A 20,852-nucleotide genomic window follows, 5' to 3' on the forward strand; every position below is an offset into this window, starting at 1 on the left:
CCATTAATACAGGTAACGAGTGGAGGACAGAGGAGCCTCTTAAAGAAGAAGTTACAGGTCTGTGAGAGCCAGAAATCTTGCTTGTTTGTAGGTGACCAAATACTTATTTTCCACCATAATTTGCAAATAAATTCATTAAAAATCCTACAATGTGATTTTCTGGATTTTTTTCCCTCATTTTGTCTGTCATAGTTGAAGTGTACCTATGATGAAAAGGCCTCTCAGGCCTCTCTCATCTTTTTAAGTGGGAGAACTTGCACAATTGGTGGCTGACTAAATACTTTTTGCCCCACTGTATGTATGTATGTATATATATATATATATATATATATATATATATATATATATATATATATATATATATATATATATATATACATACATACATATATATATACATATACATATACATATATATATATATATATACACATACATATATACATATATATATATATATATACATATATATATACATACATATACATATATATACATATACATATACATATATATACATACATATACATATATATATACATATACATATATATATACATATATACATATATATATACATACATATATATATATATATACATATATATATACATATATATATATATATATATACATATATATATATACATACATATACATATATATATATACATACATATACATATATATATATACATACATATACATATATACATACATATATATATATACATATATACATACATATACATATATACATACATATATATATATATACACACACACACACACACACACAACCAGGCAAAAGTTTTAGAACACCTACTCATTCAAGGGTTTTCCTTTATTTGTACTATTTTCTACATCTACATTTTTAATCAGCCAGCTCGGCTTCTAAGCTGTTTACTTCAGACTGTGAGAACAGTTTGAGGCAGTTATATCGCTGTCAGCAATATGAGTGGATAAGATTATTGAAATACTGTACTGGTGTTATGTGTCATAAGAATCCTACTGGACCGTTTTAGCCAACTGAAATGTGAGACAAATAGAAGTGCCTCCAGAATCTTCAATATGTCATACTGTAGATAAATAACACATTAGATTTAACAGTTTTATGAGTTTTAATTGACAGCCTAAATGTTTCTGTTCTAGATTTAAATCTTAATTTAATATGGTTCCACCAGGGTGATAAATCAAAGTGAGCAAAGCACGAGGTAACGACCATCTACAACACAAGCATGAGGTGAGGAGACAGTTCAGATGTGTTTACAAGCTAAACAATATAAATAACAGGTGAACATATATATACAATTGTTGATGAGGATTAATGCCACTAAAATGGAACTAAATAAAGTCAGATTAGACTTAAATCAGGTCAGATTAGACTTAAATCAGGTCAGATGAAAACTGTATTATTGGTATTTGGGAAACATGCACTCACTCCATTACAGTATTTTATATTGGGGCAACATGGATTCCATTACAGTATTTTATATTGGGGCAACATGGATTCCATTACAGTATTTTATATTGGGGCAACATGGATTCCATTACAGTATTTGAGGGTCAGTGGGAGTAACTTTGGAATCAATTTGATTAATCCAACACATTTTTTTGACATTATAATAATTATTAGTAATGACATATCTACTTTATGTAAATTCAGTGAAATTCATTTCAGAGACAAACATGACATTAAAAAGTAATGTACTGGGAGTGTGGTGTTCCTGGAAGTGGGAGGTGCTAGTGAGAGACAGACACACAGGTCTGGGGGGGAGGTCTCTCCTACAATCCATGTCCTTCCCCAGAGTGGTCCATAATTAACTGTTGCTTGGTTGGCACTTCCAACCAGATATAAGGAGACTGAGGCCCCAGCATCCATAAGTCAGATACCTTCTTCCTCTGTGGTAAGACCTCTCCAACTTTTACATTTGTCTCATGTTTGCACTCAGCAACTGAGGCAGTAGCTAACTGCAGTGTTTGAATTAAGTTATGCATGTCTCTTGTAAGATTTGACAGTATGCAATAAAGTGGCATTTGATTTAAAATGTTTTACTTCCAATCTGTAACTCTCATTTACATACATTGAAGGGGTTCTAGAATGTAACTGGGCTTTCAGGGGTAATTATTTGAATGTGTAGTGAAGTGAGTTGCCAAAATGTTTTTTGACGGCTAAATGATGAGCATTTAGACTTGTGTGTTTTCACAACACTCTCATGTTTCACAGGGTCCTCCAAGAAGTACACATTCATCTGTAGGAGGGGAAAAAGAAGGTGAGACATGGTTTGAGTCTTCACATAAAAAGTGATGAGAATATTCTGTTAGAGATACCACTCACCTAACTCTGTTGACTGGGGAGGAAGCACCACAGAGTCAATCATGTTTCTTGTTTCATCTCTTTCCTAGTTATCCGTCACCATGAGTACGGACGCGGAGATGCAAATCTACGGCAAGGCTGCCATATACCTCCGTAAGCCTGAGAGGGAGAGGATTGAGGCACAAACCGCACCCTTTGATTCAAAGAACTCCTGCTATGTGACAGACAAGGCGGAGCTGTACCTTAAGGGTCTGGTCACTGCCAGGGCCGATGGGAAGTGTACTGTAACAGTCACAAAACCTGACGGCACTAAGGAGGTAAGCCTGATCTGAAAAGTATTCAAGTTTGTGCAATTACACTATTCCTTGAAAAATCATCTAAATTCTTAAAGAAAATGTCAACAACAAAAAAAGTTTTTAAAAAAGATACACATACATGCATGCACTCACTCTGTTTGCAATACTAGTGTTTAACATCATTTTTGAATGACTACCTCATCTCTGATTACCACACCTACAATAATCTGTAAGGTCCCTCAGTCAAGCAGTGAATTTGAAACACAGATTCAACCACAAAGACCAGGGAGGGTTTCCAGTGCCTTGCAAAGAAAGGCACCTACTGGTAGATGGGTAAAAAAACAAAAACATTTTAATTACACTTGGGATGGTATATCAATACACTCAGTCACTACGAAGATACAGGCGCCCTTCCTAATTAAGTTGCCTAAGAGGAAGGAAATCACTCAGGGATTTCACCATGAAGCCAATGGTGACTTTAAAACAGTTACAGAGTTTAATGGCTGTGATAGGAGAAAACTGAGGATGGAGCAACAACATTATAACAATGCTGACCTAAATGAAAGAGCGAAAAGGAGAAATCTTATACAGAATAAAAAATATTCCAAAACATGCATCCTATTTTTGCAATAAGGCATTAAAAGTAAAACTCTAAAGAATGTGGCAAAGAAATTAACTTCATGTCCCGAAGACAAAGTGTTATGTTTGGAGCAAATCCAACACGACTGAGTTCCACTCTTCATATTTTCAGCAAGAAAATAACCTAAAACACAAGGCCAAATATACGGTGGAGTTGTTTACCAAGACGACATTGAATTGCCTAGTTACAGTTGACTTACATTTGCTTGAAACTCTATGACACAACTTGAAAATGGCTGTCTAGCAATGATCAACAACCAGCTTGACTTGACAGAGCTTGAAGAATATAAAAAATAATAATGCGCAATTATTGTACTAACCAGGTGTGTAAAGCTCTTGGAGACTTACCCAGAAAGACTCACAGCTGTAATCTCTGCCAAAGGTTATTCTAACATGTATTGACTCAGGTGTGTGAATACTTATGTAAATGAAATATTTCTGTATTTCATTATCATTTTAAAAAGATCTATTTAATAAATGTTGAATCCAGGCTGTAATACAACAAAATCTGGAATAAATGAAGGGCTATGAACACTTTGAAGCATTTACTTGCTTTATGAAGGCACTATGTAACTAACACATTTCTCATGTTGACTAGTCAAGAATCACCATGTATGTGTCAGTGGGTGATAACTAAGTAGTTGGATTAAATATGGATATATATATTTTTTAATGATGCAACTTGTATTTAATGAGCAAAAATCATTCAGTCATGTCCAGTTTGATCTGTGTGTAAACTAGATTTCTGACTGTTTCAGGAAGGAAAAGAGTTCAAAGATGCAGACATCTATGAGATGAACCCCCCTAAGTACGACAAGATTGAGGACATGGCCATGATGACCTACCTGAATGAAGCCTCTGTGTTGTATAACCTCAAAGAGCGTTATGCAGCATGGATGATCTATGTAAGAAACCTGCACATACAAACACACACATACATGAACATAATAAATATACACATACATGAACATAAGAAATACATAAATACAGTACTACCCATACAGAGAAGTCAAAAAATATTGACACTCTTGATAAATATGAGCAAAAATGTATTCTAAAATGTTTTATGAGTTGGGAGGGATCTTAGACCACTCATCCATACAGAATCCTTCCTGATCCTTGACATTCTTATGGACTGCCCACTTGAATTCACGGCTGGAGTTTACTAAAATGGAACTGACACTTGGATTTGAACCAGTGCTTTGGTCGGATGACATGAACATAGACCTCTATAATTCTGACCCCGATCTCTTTGAGAGATAAATGTATTACTTGTTAAAAACAAAATACTTTTTGTCAAGCAATTGTATTAGTATAAAAATATATACTTTTGCATCCTACAATATAAACTGACACCACTGTAATGAACGGTAGAAACCAAAACATATCAATACAGTAGACCCATATCAGTAAAACCAAAGAACACCCACATCCTCACATAAATCCAGGTAAAAGTCCATCTGACTTTACTAATACCCTAATTTAATTATTCTTTCATCCAGACCTACTCTGGGCTCTTCTGTGCCACGGTGAACCCCTACAAGTGGCTCCCCGTATACGACATGGAGGTTGTCAACGCCTACAGAGGGAAGAAGAGGATGGAGGCTCCACCCCATATTTTCTCCGTCTCTGACAACGCCTTTCAGTTCATGCTGATTGGTACGAGCTGTCATGGATGGATGGATGGATGGATGGATGGATGGATGGATGGATGGATGGATGTCCATAAGGACATATGGATCTCAAAGTCAATTAAGTGCTTATGGATAGATTAATGGATGCATGAATGGAATATGCTTCAGAGAGGTATCTACTGTTTTCTAGTCTAGGTAATAACAGTTTGCTGGGAATATCTGATTTCACTACCCTTGAATGGAAAATGTTCCAAATTGAAATTCATGATGATGCTATGAATACAATAATGTCCCCATAATGTTGCTTGAGTATGATAAGCAATGTGTTTTTTGGTTCCAGATAAGGAGAACCAGTCCGTCCTGATTACGTAAGTTGTTTACTAAAATGTCACTTGAGAAAGTGTTTCTATTGTAATAAGTTGGGTCACTTAATGTGATGAAATACATGACAATATGAATGGATTAGAGCATCAGGTTATGTGTAATAACGAGTCGATGAGAAGGATTATTTGTTAAAGACTTATGTCAGAACACAGGTTAACAGTGTATTTTTCTATGCTATTTCTTAGTGAAAGCCAATCTGACACTCAAACATGTAACTAAAACCCCTCTTTCTCTGTCATATAAACCAGCGGAGAATCCGGTGCAGGAAAGACTGTCAACACCAAGCGTGTCATCCAGTACTTTGCCACCATTGCAGTGTCTGGTGGAGAGAAGAAGAAGGAAGTAGACCCCAGCAAAATGCAGGTAAGTTGTTCTTATGTTTGACTTTTTATCACATTTCAAGCAATGAAGAAAAAATTACTTTACCAGTTTTCCAGTTTCTGAGAAACTTGTGTTTGTCTCAATCAGGGGTCTCTTGAGGATCAGATCATTGCAGCTAACCCTCTGCTGGAGGCTTATGGTAATGCCAAAACAGTGAGGAACGACAACTCGTCTCGCTTTGTAAGTATGAAGTGCATACTGTGGAAGTTAACTTATATTGGAAAAATGTATTTCATTAGTTCCCTATAGTATACACTTCAACATTTTACTTGATTTGCTGTAGTAATAATAAAAAAAAGATCAACCCCTACCAATTTAAAAAAAATTGTTTGCAATCCATGTAATAATTCACATTTCCTGTTGCTTCAGGATTTTTCCCCCTGCTGTAGCAAACTGGATCCTACATCAAGATCCTACATCTGTATCAATAGATCCAACATCTGTCCAACAAACTAACATTTACAGGGGTCTATCAAAAGAAAAATGTTAGATTAATTTGTTGACCTATTTCTAACCCCCATAATCTTCAACAGGGTAAATTCATCAGGATTCACTTCCAAGGTGGTAAACTGGCTAAAGCTGACATTGAGACCTGTGAGTTGGTTTTGATTGTTTCTCAATGCTTTCCTAAATTCACACAGATAATTTTTAGGAGATCATATCATCAAATGTAATTTTATCCCATGTTCTCTTCTCTTTCTCTGTGTGTCATTCAATCATTCTCTTTCTCTCTCAGACCTGCTGGAGAAGTCCAGAGTGTCCTTCCAGCTGCCCGATGAGAGAGGCTACCACATCTTCTTCCAGATGATGACAGGCCACAAACCTGACATAGTTGGTACGACAAAGTAGAGGTCCAGAGAAAATGATTCCCACCCAGATTTTCCCCTAACCCTACCACTCCTCCCCTAACCCTATCATCCCTACCCCTCCTCCCCTAACCCTATCATCCCTACCCCTCCTCCCATAACCCTACCACTCCTCCCCTAACCCTATCATCCCTACCCCTCCTCCCATAACCCTACCACTCCTCCCCTAACCCTATCATCCCTACCACTCCTCCCCTAACCCTATCATCCCTACCCCTCCTCCCATAACCCTATCATCCCTACCCCTCCTCCCATAACCCTACCACTCCTCCGTCTCCGTCTCCTCTTTTGATGCTATTCATTATATACTACAGGTATTATTGAGTCCATCTATTGAGTAAAGGAGGGAGAGATACTGTAAAGGTAGGAGAGCAGAATTCTAAGAGATTTAACTGACAAGCTGTTCTCCGTTGTCCACAGAATTGGCGCTCATCACCACCAACCCCTACGACTTCCCCATGTGTAGTCAGGGACAAATCACTGTGGCCAGCATCAATGACAATGAAGAGCTGGATGCCACAGACGTGAGTCAAACAAAGGGTTAACCAAACTCTAGATATGGAATGGCTAGGACCACCATACACACTGAATGCACTGTGCAATTCCAACTTGGTGGTAGCTGGGAATCTTCATGTATTTTTTTTCACATACCAAACTACCATTCAGTTCATCTCTGTTGTACTTCCTCTTTAATGCCAGGATGCCATTACAATCCTGGGCTTCACTAATGAAGAGAAGCAGGCCATCTACAAGCTGACAGGAGCTGTAGTGCACCATGGCAACTTGAAATTCAAGCAGAAGCAGCGTGAGGAGCAGGCCGAGCCAGACGGCACAGAGGGTGAGTCCCACTCATAGATATAAAATATATAAAGCATTAGTCCCATTTCCAAAGATAGAAATGTACTGAGTGTACAAAACATTAGGAACACCTTCCTAACATTGAGTTGCACCCCCTTTTGCCCTCAGAACAGCATAAATTTGTCAGGGCCTGGACTCGAAAACGTGTCGAAAATGTTCCACAGGGGTGCTGGCCCATGCTGGCTCTAATGCTTCCCACAATTGTGTCAAGTTGGCTGGATGTCCTTTTGGTGGTGGCTCATTCTTTATACACACAGGAAAAACCCAGCAGCGTTGCAGTTCTTGACACACTCAAATCGGTGCGCCTGGCACCTACTACCATACCCTGTTCAAAGGAACGTAAATATTTTGTCAGGCCCATTCAGCCTCTGAATGGCACACATACACAATCCATGTCTCAACAGTATCAAGGCTTAAAAATCATTCTTTAATCTTTTTTCCCCCCTTCATCTACACAGATTGAAGTGGAATTAACAGGTGACATCAACAAGTGATCCTAGCTTTCACCTGGTCAGTCTATGTCATGGAAAGAGCAGGTGTTCCTAATGTTTTGTACACCCAGTGTAGAACACGTATGCTTCATATGAAAGTCAGGCAGGAGTTTTTTTTAAGACACAATTCCAACCTCCAGAAATGATTTGAAATGATGGATATGTGAGAAAACCTACACCTAACCCACAAAAAAGATAGCCAAACTATTTTGTCAGTGTGAAATCAGAAACAAGTGATCTTGTGTCCCTGAGTCTGTTGTTGTTGGTTCTCTCTCTCTCCAGTGGCTGATAAAATCGCCTACCTGCTGGGCCTGAACTCAGCTGAGATGTTGAAGGCTCTGTGCTACCCCAGAGTGAAGGTCGGCAACGAGTATGTGACCAAGGGACAGACTGTGCCTCAGGTAAGTCAGCCAAACACAGCATCTACCATTTTCTGAGCACCATAATTATTTTGGGGATGAGTGCATAGCTAAAAAAAAATAATGTATCTTGTTTTTCCCTTATGCTCTTATCACCAGACATGGTCAATATCTCACATATTAATTTGAGATATTATCATTTGCAGGTTAATAACTCAGTCAGTGCTCTGGCCAAGTCCATCTATGAGAGGATGTTCTTGTGGATGGTCATCCGTATCAATGAGATGTTGGACACAAAGCAGCCAAGGCAGTTCTATATCGGTGTGCTTGACATTGCCGGGTTTGAGATCTTTGATGTGAGTATGAGACCAGAACAAGACAATTAGTTGTGATTGAGATGGATTACAAACTTGTATGATGAAATGATCCCTTTTAAAACTCCATCAACAGTATAACAGCATGGAGCAGCTGTGCATCAACTTCACCAATGAGAAACTGCAACAGTTTTTCAACCACACCATGTTCGTCCTGGAGCAAGAGGAGTACAAGAAGGAGGGAATCGTCTGGGCCTTCATTGACTTCGGCATGGACTTGGCTGCCTGCATTGAGCTTATTGAGAAGGTAAGATGTCTGTGAGGATTATAATGGTACAACGTATCTGACTGTTGAGAACTCAATGTTTCCTAAATGAATGTGATCCTAAATAGAATGTTTGCAAAAGGAATAAATGTGATCCTAAATGGAAATATCACTAATTTGATATACATCTCCTTTCGTAAAGCCATTGGGCATCTTCTCCATCCTTGAAGAGGAGTGCATGTTCCCCAAGTCTTCAGACACTACCTTCAAGGACAAGCTGTACTCCCAGCATCTTGGCAAAACAAAGGCGTTTGAGAAGCCCAAGCCTGCCAAAGGCAAGGCAGAGGCCCACTTCTCCCTGGTGCACTACGCCGGAACTGTGGACTACAACATCACTGGCTGGCTGGAGAAGAACAAGGACCCCCTGAACGACTCAGTTTGTCAACTGTACGGGAAGTCCTCAGTCAAACTTTTGGCTGCCCTGTATCCTGCTGCCCCACCTGAGGGTAAGACTAGCATCATGTCACAATATTGAATTTAAAGCACTTGTTACAACCAAATGTTGTTTAAAGTCTTTGAATGTATCACACTTTCTCAGGGTTTATTACTGGGTTAATTTAATCATACAATAGGTGTTATTCTACACAATCTGATTGGCAGCATTTGCCTCTAGATAAGTGTGAAGTTAACCAGAGATTCTCTGGTTTATAATTAGTGTGCTTGCTGAAGACAAGACCACTCTAGATTTCTTACATACTCTTATTATTATTATATTTATTCCACCCGCTCTAGGAAATGTACTTTTCTAGTTATCTTTTACTTCTCCCCATTTTAACAGATACATCCAAGAAAGGAGGCAAGAAGAAGGGTGGTTCCATGCAGACTGTGTCCTCCCAGTTCAGGGTGAGCTTTTGAAATGTGTATATTCAGTCCTTCAAAAGGTGCATTGATTATCATAAATGATGTCTGAGAAAATGGTTTGTAACCCTCTTACAGGAGAACTTACATAAGCTGATGACCAACTTGAGGAGCACTCATCCTCACTTTGTGCGCTGCCTGATCCCCAACGAGTCAAAGACTCCAGGTACAAGAAATATTGAGTTAAATATGTCATCTTATCAGTATAATATCAGTAACCTTAACGATCCCAATCTATAATCTGTTTATGAGTATTAAAAGAGACTTGGTTTGTTTCGCCAGGTCTGATGGAGAACTTCCTGGTTATCCACCAGCTCAGGTGTAATGGTGTACTGGAGGGTATCAGGATCTGCAGAAAGGGCTTCCCCAGCAGAATCATCTATGCTGATTTCAAGCAGAGGTACACAAACATAAATGCACACATGCTCACAGATCTGCTCCAAGGATAAGCTTACCTTTTACGTAATATAACCAACCTACAACTGCACATATGTAAATAATCTATCTTTATTCAGGTACAAAGTACTGAACGCCAGCGTCATCCCTGAGGGCCAGTTCATGGACAACAAGAAGGCTTCTGAGAAGCTGCTTGGGTCCATTGATGTAAATCACGAGGATTACAAGTTTGGACACACCAAGGTCAGTCAAAAACCATCCAGCAAAATCTGACAACAAAACACAACTTGAATAATAATTTAAACCCGTACCATATAAAATCTCTCCAAGTGATCTATCCATCCTTATGTTCTTTCTTCTTCATTTAACTAATGGAAAAGGTGGAAAAACATTGTAGTGTTTTTCTTCAGTCCTTCATCACAAGTATAGAAGAGAAAGAAATTCATTATCATGTGCATTGTGTTTGAGTGGTATGGCTGCAGTTATCTGCATCTGTGTACATTATTAACCTACAACTGTACAATAACTAACAACTTAGACACAACCTCTCACATGGTTTGTTTGTAACCATTGCAGAGTTAATGTTGTTTAAATCAATCTAGTGGTGTTGTTCCCCTCTTTTGATTCAAGCCTTTCTATCTGTGTTTCCATTGACCGTGTTAACCTGTGTCTCAGGTGTTCTTCAAAGCCGGTCTGCTGGGTGTCCTGGAGGAGATGAGAGATGAGAAGCTGGCCACTCTGGTCGGCATGGTCCAGGCTCTCAGCCGTGGATTCCTCATGAGGAGAGAGTTTAGCAAGATGATGGAGAGGAGGTGAGGAATTAGTAGACATCTTGGCAAAGATTTCACTCAACCACCTGTATCTAATGCATTATGATTACATACTGTATATGCTGTGAGTTGTTCAGAATGAGAAAGTACATCTTATAATGGTCTACTAAAGCTTTTGGGTTAATTAATTTAGTCCAGAAATGGATGTAGCAACTAAGGATTCTAGCTTTATAGCTGCAGTTTGGGATTTGGCTGTTCAACTGTCATTTACATTTTTGGTATTTACCCATTCATTCTTGAAGAATATAAAATGTCTCATGAGCTTAGAATGCACGACCTGTCAGATTTTGCATCTAGAGCACTGTCTATGAATTTAAGAGGGGTTACATTTCCCTAGCCCCATTCCTCAACTGTAAACAAACAGTGGCAGGTGGTTCTGTTTTGTTGTTCATCTAATCCCAGAATGTAGCTTTAAGCATGTCACTCTCCTTTCTCTCGACCAGAGAATCAATTTACGCCATCCAGTATAACATCCGCTCATTCATGAATGTCAAAACCTGGCCATGGATGAAGTTGTACTTCAAGATCAAGCCCCTGCTGCAGAGCGCTGAGACTGAGAAGGAGCTGGCCAACATGAAGGAGAACTATGAGAAGATGACGACAGACCTGGCCAAGGCTCTGGCCACAAAGAAGCAAATGGAGGAGAAGTTGGTGGCCCTGACGCAGGAGAAGAACGACCTGGCGCTCCAAGTCGCGTCTGTGAGTGACCCGGGCACATTTGCATACATATGAACACACATTTGTATTTCCCATGTTATATATCTCTTGAATTTCTATTGATTTGCTCTGACCTCTTTGAGTAACATGTATACTTGGATACAAAGTGAGGCCTCTGATTTGGTTTCTGCTGTTCTGAAACCAGGAAGGAGAGAGTCTGAACGATGCTGAGGAAAGGTGTGAGGGGCTCATCAAGAGCAAGATCCAGCTGGAGGCCAAACTCAAAGAGACGACCGAGAGGCTGGAGGATGAGGAGGAGATCAATGCTGAGTTGACTGCAAAGAAGAGGAAGCTGGAGGATGAGTGCTCTGAGCTGAAGAAGGACATTGATGACCTGGAGCTCACCCTGGCCAAAGTGGAGAAGGAGAAGCACGCCACTGAAAACAAGGTCTTGTGTCTTACCATAGACAGTCTAACCAAACAATAATCCAATCAATAATCAACTCAAAACATAGCTTAACAGAAATGGAATTCACGTTGTATTGTGGGTGCAGGAACAATTAGGACACAATAGTAGAATTTCAGTTGTGGGGTACTCCCCAAATGTATTGCATGTTCTGCTCCCCTCTCATGGGGCGGCAGGTAGTCTAGTGGTTAGAGTGTTGGACTAGTAACAGAAAGGTTACCCGAGATGACAAGGTAAAACATCTGTCGTTCTGCCCCTGAACAAGGCACTGTTCTTTGGCCATCATTGAAAATAAGAATTTGTTATTTACTGACTTGCCTATTTAAATAAAGTTTTTTTTTTTTAAATGTAATGTTTGACTTCCATTCAGTAGACAGGCATGGTGAACACTGTTGAATCTATAGTACAGTAATTGTTGAGGCATTTCTAATCTAAATTAATTGAAGGCAATATATAACAAACTAAATCTCCCCTTTATGGTGAAGTATAATTATGTTGTGGCAATTTACAGGTTAAAAACCTGACAGAGGAGATGGCGTCTATGGATGAGAGTGTTGCCAAGCTGACCAAGGAGAAGAAAGCCCTCCAAGAGGCCCACCAGCAGACACTGGATGACCTGCAGGCAGAGGAGGACAAAGTCAACACTCTGACCAAGGCCAAGACCAAGCTGGAACAGCAAGTGGACGACGTGAGTGGAGTTTGACATTTTGGCCATGATAGTATGTAAGATTACATTATCTTCAGTTGTTTAGATTTTAATAATATATGTGTTTTTATCTTCTAGCTTGAGGGTTCTCTGGAGCAAGAGAAGAAGCTCCGTATGGACCTTGAGAGAGCCAAGAGAAAGCTGGAGGGAGATCTGAAACTGGCCCAGGAGTCCATAATGGACCTGGAGAATGACAAGCAGCAAGCTGATGAGAAAATCAAGAAGTAAACACAAACCTATGACTACAGTATTAGCTGCTATAATGGTTGTTCTTGACTAACTATTGTAATTATTAATTAGCATTTACATGTGATTCTTAAAAGCCAAGTGAATGGTATAATACTCTCCCTTTACACTATCAAAGCAAAACCAACTCTGCAATCAACGTGTTTGTGATTCTTAGGAAGGAGTTTGAGACCACTCAGCTCCTCAGCAAGATTGAGGATGAGCAGTCTCTGGGAGCTCAGCTGCAGAAGAAGATCAAGGAACTCCAGGTACAGTACAGGATATAATCTTCAGTACAGAAGAGCACAGACTTGAACCATTTCCTTTAAAAAAATTGACACTTTTTCTGTCAGCAGACAGTTTTCCAGGTGGCTTCTGATGGCTCAGTAGGTTGGAAGATGGTGTTTCTTGTTGGTGCTTCTTACCATCCCCACTCAGCCCTCAATGACAATATACATGTTAAAATGGCTTATATCCATGTAGAATCCTCTGTCTAACTTCTTACCTTTGAGGGTTTGGCTTCTGCATGGGACACTGTCTACTGAATATATTAGTGTAACTGGCTTCGTAGTAAACATATTTATGCAAAATATACATACTATTATTACTTTGTGAGATTCAATTGTTTCAACTGTATTGTAGTGTTCATCCCCCTGCTCCTACCCCTGTTCTAGGCCCGTATTGAGGAGCTGGAGGAGGAAATTGAGGCTGAGCGTGCTGCCAGGGCTAAGGTTGAGAAGCAGAGGGCCGATCTCTCCAGGGAACTTGAGGAGATCAGCGAGAGGCTGGAGGAGGCCGGAGGCGCCACTGCTGCTCAGATTGAGATGAACAAGAAGCGTGAGGCTGAGTTCCAGAAGCTGCGTCGTGATCTCGAAGAGTCCACCCTGCAGCATGAGGCCACAGCCGCCGCTCTGCGCAAGAAGCAGGCCGACAGTGTGGCTGAGCTCGGGGAGCAGATTGACAACCTGCAGCGCGTCAAGCAGAAGCTGGAGAAGGAGAAGAGCGAGTACAAGATGGAGATTGATGACCTCTCCAGCAACATGGAGGCCGTCGCCAAGGCTAAGGTGAGTAGTGATGTTTTGGTCAAGCAGTGTTGAGGAGGGTCAACTACATTACCATTCAAGTGACCTGAAGTTGACAGAAGTCACATATATAACGTAATGATGGAACATGTTTCACTAACAGGGCAATCTGGAGAAGATGTGCCGTACTCTTGAGGACCAGCTGAGTGAGCTCAAGACTAAGAATGATGAGAATGTTCGCCAGATCAACGACATCAGCGGACAGAGGGCCAGACTCCTGACAGAAAATGGTACCAACAACAATGAACAACAAGCCAATGCTTTCCTTCAGTAGAACACAACATGTATTAGGGGCTATATCCACATAGTCCACTCCACATACGTTGTGAACAGTACAGTAGAAACTAACATTGCCCTATGATACCTCAAAATACATTTTCAATCTTAGAGAACAGAGACCCTATTTACAAAATGTCCCTCTGTCCCTGCAGGTGAGTTTGGCCGCCAGCTGGAGGAGAAGGAAGCCCTGGTGTCTCAGCTGACCAGAGGAAAACAGGCCTTCACCCAGCAGGTGGAGGAGCTGAAGAGGGCGACTGAGGAGGAGGTCAAGGTAAGGGACCCAAGATGGACTCCACCGTCCACAGAGTTTAGAGCTATATCTTCATATGACTACACCACCCTCTCTCTCCACCCTCAGAGACTTCTACTGTCTCACCAACCCCAGAGACTCCTACTGTCTCTCCACCCTCAGAGACTCCGACCATAATGTGTTTGACTATCTCACTCATCTCTCCTTGTCTTTCATTCTCACAGGCTAAAAATGCACTGGCCCACGGTGTTCAGTCTGCCCGCCATGACTGTGATCTCCTGAGGGAGCAGTTTGAGGAGGAGCAGGAGGCCAAGGCAGAGCTGCAACGCGGCATGTCCAAGGCCAACAGTGAGGTGGCTCAGTGGAGGACTAAGTATGAAACTGATGCCATCCAGCGCACAGAGGAGCTGGAGGAGGCCAAGTGAGTCGCACGCAACAGAAAAACTCAGATATGGTGTGGATGGTGAGGGTGGCAGGGGGCTCTGACAAAATGTTACATCAATATGTATTGTAACATATCTCTCACTCCATTAAAACACCCTCTGTTGTCCAACAGGAAGAAGCTGGCTCAGCGTCTGCAGGAGGCGGAGGAGACCATTGAGGCGACCAACTCCAAGTGCGCCTCCCTGGAGAAGACCAAGCAGAGGCTGCAGGGAGAGGTGGAGGACCTCATGATTGATGTTGAGAGAGCCAACGCATTGGCCGCCAACCTCGACAAGAAGCAGAGGAACTTTGACAAGGTGAAAATGAATAAACCTCACCATAGACTGATATTTACTGTCTGCTATATGATTCATTGTAGTATAATTGTAGCATATTTATAATTCAAAACTCTTCATCAATGACTTCTGATGAAAATCCCATGGATTCTCCTAGGTTCTGGCAGAGTGGAAGCAGAAGTATGAGGAGGGCCAGGCTGAGCTGGAAGGAGCTCAGAAGGAGGCTCGCTCTATGAGCACTGAACTCTTCAAGATGAAGAACTCCTACGAGGAGGCTCTGGATCATCTGGAGACTCTGAAGAGAGAAAACAAGAACCTGCAACGTGAGCATTTGACAGCAAATCTATTTGGCTTATGTTTAATTAGCAAGATGAATTGCTGTTAATTAATTCACTGTTATTATGATTCAATATCAACTTCAGTACATTGACATATCCACTTAAAATCCCCCAAGTCTAAACTTCTTGTGTGTGTGTGTGCAGAGGAGATCTCTGACCTGACTGAGCAGATCGGAGAGACTGGCAAGAGCATCCATGAGCTGGAGAAGGCCAAGAAGACCGTGGAGACAGAGAAGTCTGAGATCCAGACCGCTCTGGAGGAGGCTGAGGTACAAACTACAGCTGTTTGATGGGAAAGCAGTGTTAACTAACCAATGCCAGCTAGAGTGAAATGCCCTCTGTATTGGTGTTATTGTAGTCATATATATTTAATTCCTACATCCAAATGTATTGAACACAATTGGCCTGACTGCCTCTGTTTGTCCAGGGAACACTGGAGCACGAGGAATCCAAGATTCTGCGTGTGCAGCTGGAGCTGAACCAGATCAAGGGTGAGGTGGACAGGAAGATTGCTGAGAAGGACGAGGAGATGGAGCAGATCAAGAGGAACAGCCAGAGGGTGGTTGACTCCATGCAGAGCACCCTGGACTCTGAGGTCAGGAGCAGGAATGATGCCCTGAGGGTGAAGAAGAAGATGGAGGGAGACCTGAACGAGATGGAGATCCAGCTGAGCCACTCCAACAGGCAGGCCGCTGAGGCCCAGAAACAGCTGAGGAATGTCCAGGGACAGCTCAAGGTAAAGGGACTGGGACATCAGGTTCAAAAACCTGAACATGGCTAGGGATTTGTTTGTGAAACACCCCTACTTCCACAAGTCCTAATGAACGTATGTCATTGTGAACCCCAGGATGCCCAATTGCACCTTGATGACGCTGTCCGCGCTGCAGAAGACATGAAGGAGCAGGCAGCCATGGTGGAGCGCAGAAACGGCCTGATGTTGGCTGAAATCGAGGAGCTGAGAGTTGCTCTGGAGCAGACAGAGAGAGGCCGCAAAGTGGCTGAGACTGAGCTGGTAGACGCCAGCGAGCGTGTTGGACTGCTGCACTCCCAGGTATGGGTCAAAAGCCATTTCTAATGAAACTCAACCAAGCATACTATTTGAACCCACCTGGAATTTGACAGTGCTTGCCTTAGATGTTCAGAATTTCAGTCTTGTCTTGCAAGTTCTCTTGAGAGTCAAAAAAATCGTCTTCCTCCTTCAGAACACCAGCCTTCTGAACACCAAGAAGAAGCTGGAGACTGACCTGGTGCAGGTGCAGGGAGAGGTGGACGACATCGTCCAGGAGGCCAGGAATGCAGAGGAGAAGGCCAAGAAGGCAATCACTGACGTGAGTCCTTGAATTACATCAACTTAATTTGTCCCCGAGTGCCAATGGTAGCAGGGCTGGATAAGAACCACAAAGATCTCAGAGGGACGTTATGATTGGTGCGTAAATTAAACAAACTACTATTCCAGGCGGCCATGATGTCTGAGGAGCTGAAGAAGGAGCAGGACACCAGCTCTCACCTGGAGAGGATGAAGAAGAACCTGGAGGTCACAGTCAAGGACCTGCAGCACCGCCTGGATGAGGCTGAGAATCTGGCCATGAAGGGAGGCAAGAAGCAGCTCCAGAAACTGGAGTCCAGGGTGAGATACCTGCAGGGTGGATTAGGGTGGATTGAAAGACTGATTGCTGGAAATGCATTTGATCATGTAAAAATACACAGGAGCATTGTTTAATGATTTGCTCTCACAATAACCCACCTACATCAGGGGTTCCCAAACTTCTTTGCATCGGGGACCACCCCTTTTGTGGTAGCGTATACATCAGGGACCCCCTTCATAATATCAGAACACAACTCCTACTTTAAAGTGCATCAAAAATAGCATCCACGCAGATTTACTATGACTTCTGCAGTGCATGACTGGACTAATCTAGTCCCCCTTGTTTGCATCTGAGAAAAAATGTTGCAGTTTTAAAGCTTAAATTACTGTGGATTTATGATCACAACAAAACCAATTATAATAATTGTACACTTATTTAGTGGAGTTGATCCAAGACCTTTAAATAAAAAGGTATTGGATCAAGACTTCTTCTAATCTGCCATTTCGATCATATTAATAATAATAATTCACAATAAATATCAACACAGAATATAATATACATTCATCGAATTAATGTCATAGTAATAATTTATCTCTCTATTGTAACGTCTCATTCAACAACCGTTGCTAGGCAAGCTAGCGTTGCTATGCGGGGCTACCAGCTAGCAGGCTAATGGCTGAATTAGCTTTTAGGCTAGCGGACTTTAATAAGTTCGTAAAACCTGAAAATACAACAGAATATCTCAACAAACATATGCACATACTTCAGAAACTTTGCCGTCTTGAATATGGTGTTTTCCACTCGCTTACTTTCAAAATAAAGACATTAAAATGTATTTATGTCGGTGCTTCTGTCTTGCTGTTGGCTCACTTGGCAAACTACTCTCAACTGCCATGGCGCGAGCTCGGAAATGGAAGCAATGTCACAACATTAAAACATACGAGTGGCGGCCTCTAGTTGCCATACTGGTACTGCACCATACACCACAAAACGCATGACAAAATGGTTAAAAGTCATATTTCAAAAACAAGAAGAATTGAGTTGTGAGCCTCCCAGACCCGTTATTTAATCTAAGAGTTAAAATAACATAAATTGTGGATGAATAATATTACATTGTACTGTATTGCACCCTCTAAACATTTTCCAAAGATCCCGGGCTGTTTAATCTGTTCTTGCTAGATATAAACATAAACAAATTGAAATGTAAATTCCACTTTGAGAACCACTGACCTAGATAATGAAAAGTTGTTGTTATAATTACAGAGTACATAGGAACAGATAACAATTGTGCCTCCTTGACTGGGTAGAAGATTCTACCGTTTTACAAATAGTTGTTAGGTCTGATTTGATTTCACCACCTCAAACAAATGCCTAAATGTATTTGTTCCACAAAGGTGCGTGAGCTTGAGACTGAGGTGGAGGCCGAGCAGAGAAGAGGTGTAGACGCAGTCAAAGGAGTTCGCAAGTATGAGCGCAGAGTCAAGGAGCTCACTTACCAGGTAAGAGATAGAGAAAGTGCCTTCTTCACACACTTGACACTAACACAGACAGGTTTGTGTATAAAACTATTGTGACATTGATTCTTTGCTCTTCTCCCACAGACTGAGGAGGATAAGAAGAACGTTAACAGACTTCAGGACCTGGTAGATAAGCTGCAGATGAAAGTGAAGGCCTACAAGAGGCATTCTGAGGAAGCGGTGAGTCACAGACTTAGTCAAATACTCTGAAAGCATACAATGGAAAATGTTTTTTCCCCCTACAAAACGTAATGTCCATACGGTTTAGTTGAAGTGTTGCTACAGCACGCCAGTCAACAATGACAATTGATAGTGCAAGTAAATGCTGAAGAAATTATGCGCATTTGTGAGTGCCTCTTATGTGTTACCAACTTAAAGGAGATTGAATATGAATTTGCTGGTCTAGTGATCGTGCTGGAGGCAGCGGTATGTTCTCGTTCTGCCACTCACTTTCTCTGCAGTATCATATATCTCTCCCTGTAGTCATTGCTATCCTAAATCTGCCAATATTTGTTTTGTTGAAAATATTATTTTGATTTGCTGCCTGAAGCTTCAAACTTTAAATGCTGATGTTCTGCTCTCCCTCTCTTTTCCTCACCCAGGAGGAAGCAGCAAACCAGCACATGTCTAAGTTCAGGAAGGTTCAGCATGAGCTGGAGGAGGCTGAGGAGCGTGCTGACATCGCTGAGACTCAGGTCAACAAGCTCAGAGCCAAGACCCGTGACTCGGGAAAGGTACAGAACTGCTGCTAAACCTGTACCTGACTCATGTTCAGATATGACCACATCAACACCACTTATGATTCAGTCTTCTCAGAGGTCAATACAGACCTTTTACACACAACTGTATTGAAGATCCATATGAAGAACATTTCAGGAAGGGCAACAACAACAAAAAATATTATATAGGACTTATAGTATATATATAAAGTACTTCAAAATTGAAAATCCAAGCTGAGCACTGAGCATTAAATGCTTGATACATATATTTATCATGTTCATTATTATTACTGATCCATTATATTCTATCCATATATTTATCATGTTCATTGTTATTACTGATCCATTATATTCTATCCATATATTTATCATGTTCATTATTATTACTGATCCATTATATTATATCCATATATTTATCATGTTCATTATTATTACTGATCCATTATATTCTATCCATATATTTATCATGTTCATTATTATTACTGATCCATTATATTCTATCCATATATTTATCATGTTCATTGTTATTACTGATCCATTATATTCTATCCAAGTCTATCATGTTCATTATTATTACTGATCCATTATATTCTATCCATATATTTATCATGTTCATTATTATTACTGATCCATTATATTCTATCCATATATTTATCATGTTCGTTATTATTACTGATCCATTATATTCTATCCATATATTTATCATGTTCATTATTATTACTGATCCATTATATTCTATCCAAGTCTATCATGTTCATTATTATTACTGATCCATTATATTCTATCCATATATTTATCATGTTCGTTATTATTACTGATCCATTATATTCTATCCATATATTTATCATGTTCATTATTATTACTGATCCATTATATTCTATCCAAGTCTATCATGTTCATTATTATTACTGATCCATTATATTCTATCCATATATTTATCATGTTCATTATTATTACTGATCCATTATATTATTTATTTCTTCTTACAGGGAAAAGAAGTTGCTGAATAAACAAGACCAAAGTATTGAAGATCAAAGTCTTACCATTTTCCTGTGATGCATAAAATATGATTTTCATGGTGAAATGTTGAGCATTGATTAAAAACATGTGGATCTACATACACTTCCTTTGTGACTGTGGATTTATTACTCAGCAAACAGCTTTTTCATACCATAATATATTGTACTTTAATTAAAGGAGCAATCTGGGATTCCAACATCAACAAAGTGTTTTCCCCAACAAAGCGTTCCCTTTTTATGGTAAACAGCTGAGGGATGAGGCTGGAGAAATGTAACCACTCTCACAATTCATAGACTGAGCTATGGATCACAGGGACGGACCTTCCAAACATCAGCATGAT

At 40.5% G+C, this 20,852-nt stretch overlaps 1 protein-coding gene across 1 annotated transcript; it reads left to right on the plus strand.

Moving 5' to 3' along the window:
- The first annotated feature begins 1,783 nt into the window (after positions 1-1,783).
- Positions 1,784-20,614, plus strand: LOC139402237 (myosin heavy chain, fast skeletal muscle-like). Its single transcript, XM_071146336.1, has 41 exons — positions 1,784-1,907; positions 2,228-2,273; positions 2,407-2,634; positions 4,011-4,157; positions 4,755-4,911; positions 5,227-5,254; positions 5,519-5,633; positions 5,739-5,831; positions 6,185-6,245; positions 6,388-6,486; positions 6,938-7,041; positions 7,217-7,355; positions 8,149-8,267; positions 8,432-8,581; positions 8,676-8,846; positions 9,007-9,310; positions 9,643-9,707; positions 9,801-9,888; positions 10,005-10,122; positions 10,238-10,361; positions 10,794-10,930; positions 11,392-11,647; positions 11,811-12,053; positions 12,583-12,759; positions 12,856-13,001; positions 13,181-13,271; positions 13,677-14,066; positions 14,188-14,314; positions 14,516-14,634; positions 14,838-15,034; positions 15,170-15,353; positions 15,490-15,655; positions 15,815-15,939; positions 16,098-16,406; positions 16,518-16,721; positions 16,873-16,998; positions 17,127-17,297; positions 18,651-18,755; positions 18,858-18,953; positions 19,376-19,507; positions 20,482-20,614. The coding sequence occupies exons 3-41, from the start codon at positions 2,419-2,421 to the stop codon at positions 20,500-20,502; spliced, it is 5,820 nt and encodes a 1,939-aa protein (XP_071002437.1). The 5' UTR covers positions 1,784-1,907; positions 2,228-2,273; positions 2,407-2,418; the 3' UTR covers positions 20,503-20,614.
- The last annotated feature ends 238 nt before the right edge of the window (positions 20,615-20,852 follow it).

The sequence above is a fragment of the Oncorhynchus clarkii genome, unplaced genomic scaffold (assembly GCF_045791955.1).
Source record: "Oncorhynchus clarkii lewisi isolate Uvic-CL-2024 unplaced genomic scaffold, UVic_Ocla_1.0 unplaced_contig_1333_pilon_pilon, whole genome shotgun sequence".
NCBI lineage: Eukaryota > Metazoa > Chordata > Actinopteri > Salmoniformes > Salmonidae > Oncorhynchus > Oncorhynchus clarkii.

Excerpts from the sequence above, each read along its gene's own strand:
- LOC139402237 (XM_071146336.1), top strand. The coding sequence starts at position 2,419 with ATGAGTACGGACGCGGAGATGCAAATCTACGGCAAGGCTGCCATATAC. Across the intron at positions 8,268-8,431 it reads AGGGACAGACTGTGCCTCAG|GTTAATAACTCAGTCAGTGC; the intron begins GTAAGTCAGCCA and ends TATCATTTGCAG. Across the intron at positions 18,954-19,375 it reads AGAGGCATTCTGAGGAAGCG|GAGGAAGCAGCAAACCAGCA; the intron begins GTGAGTCACAGA and ends TTCCTCACCCAG.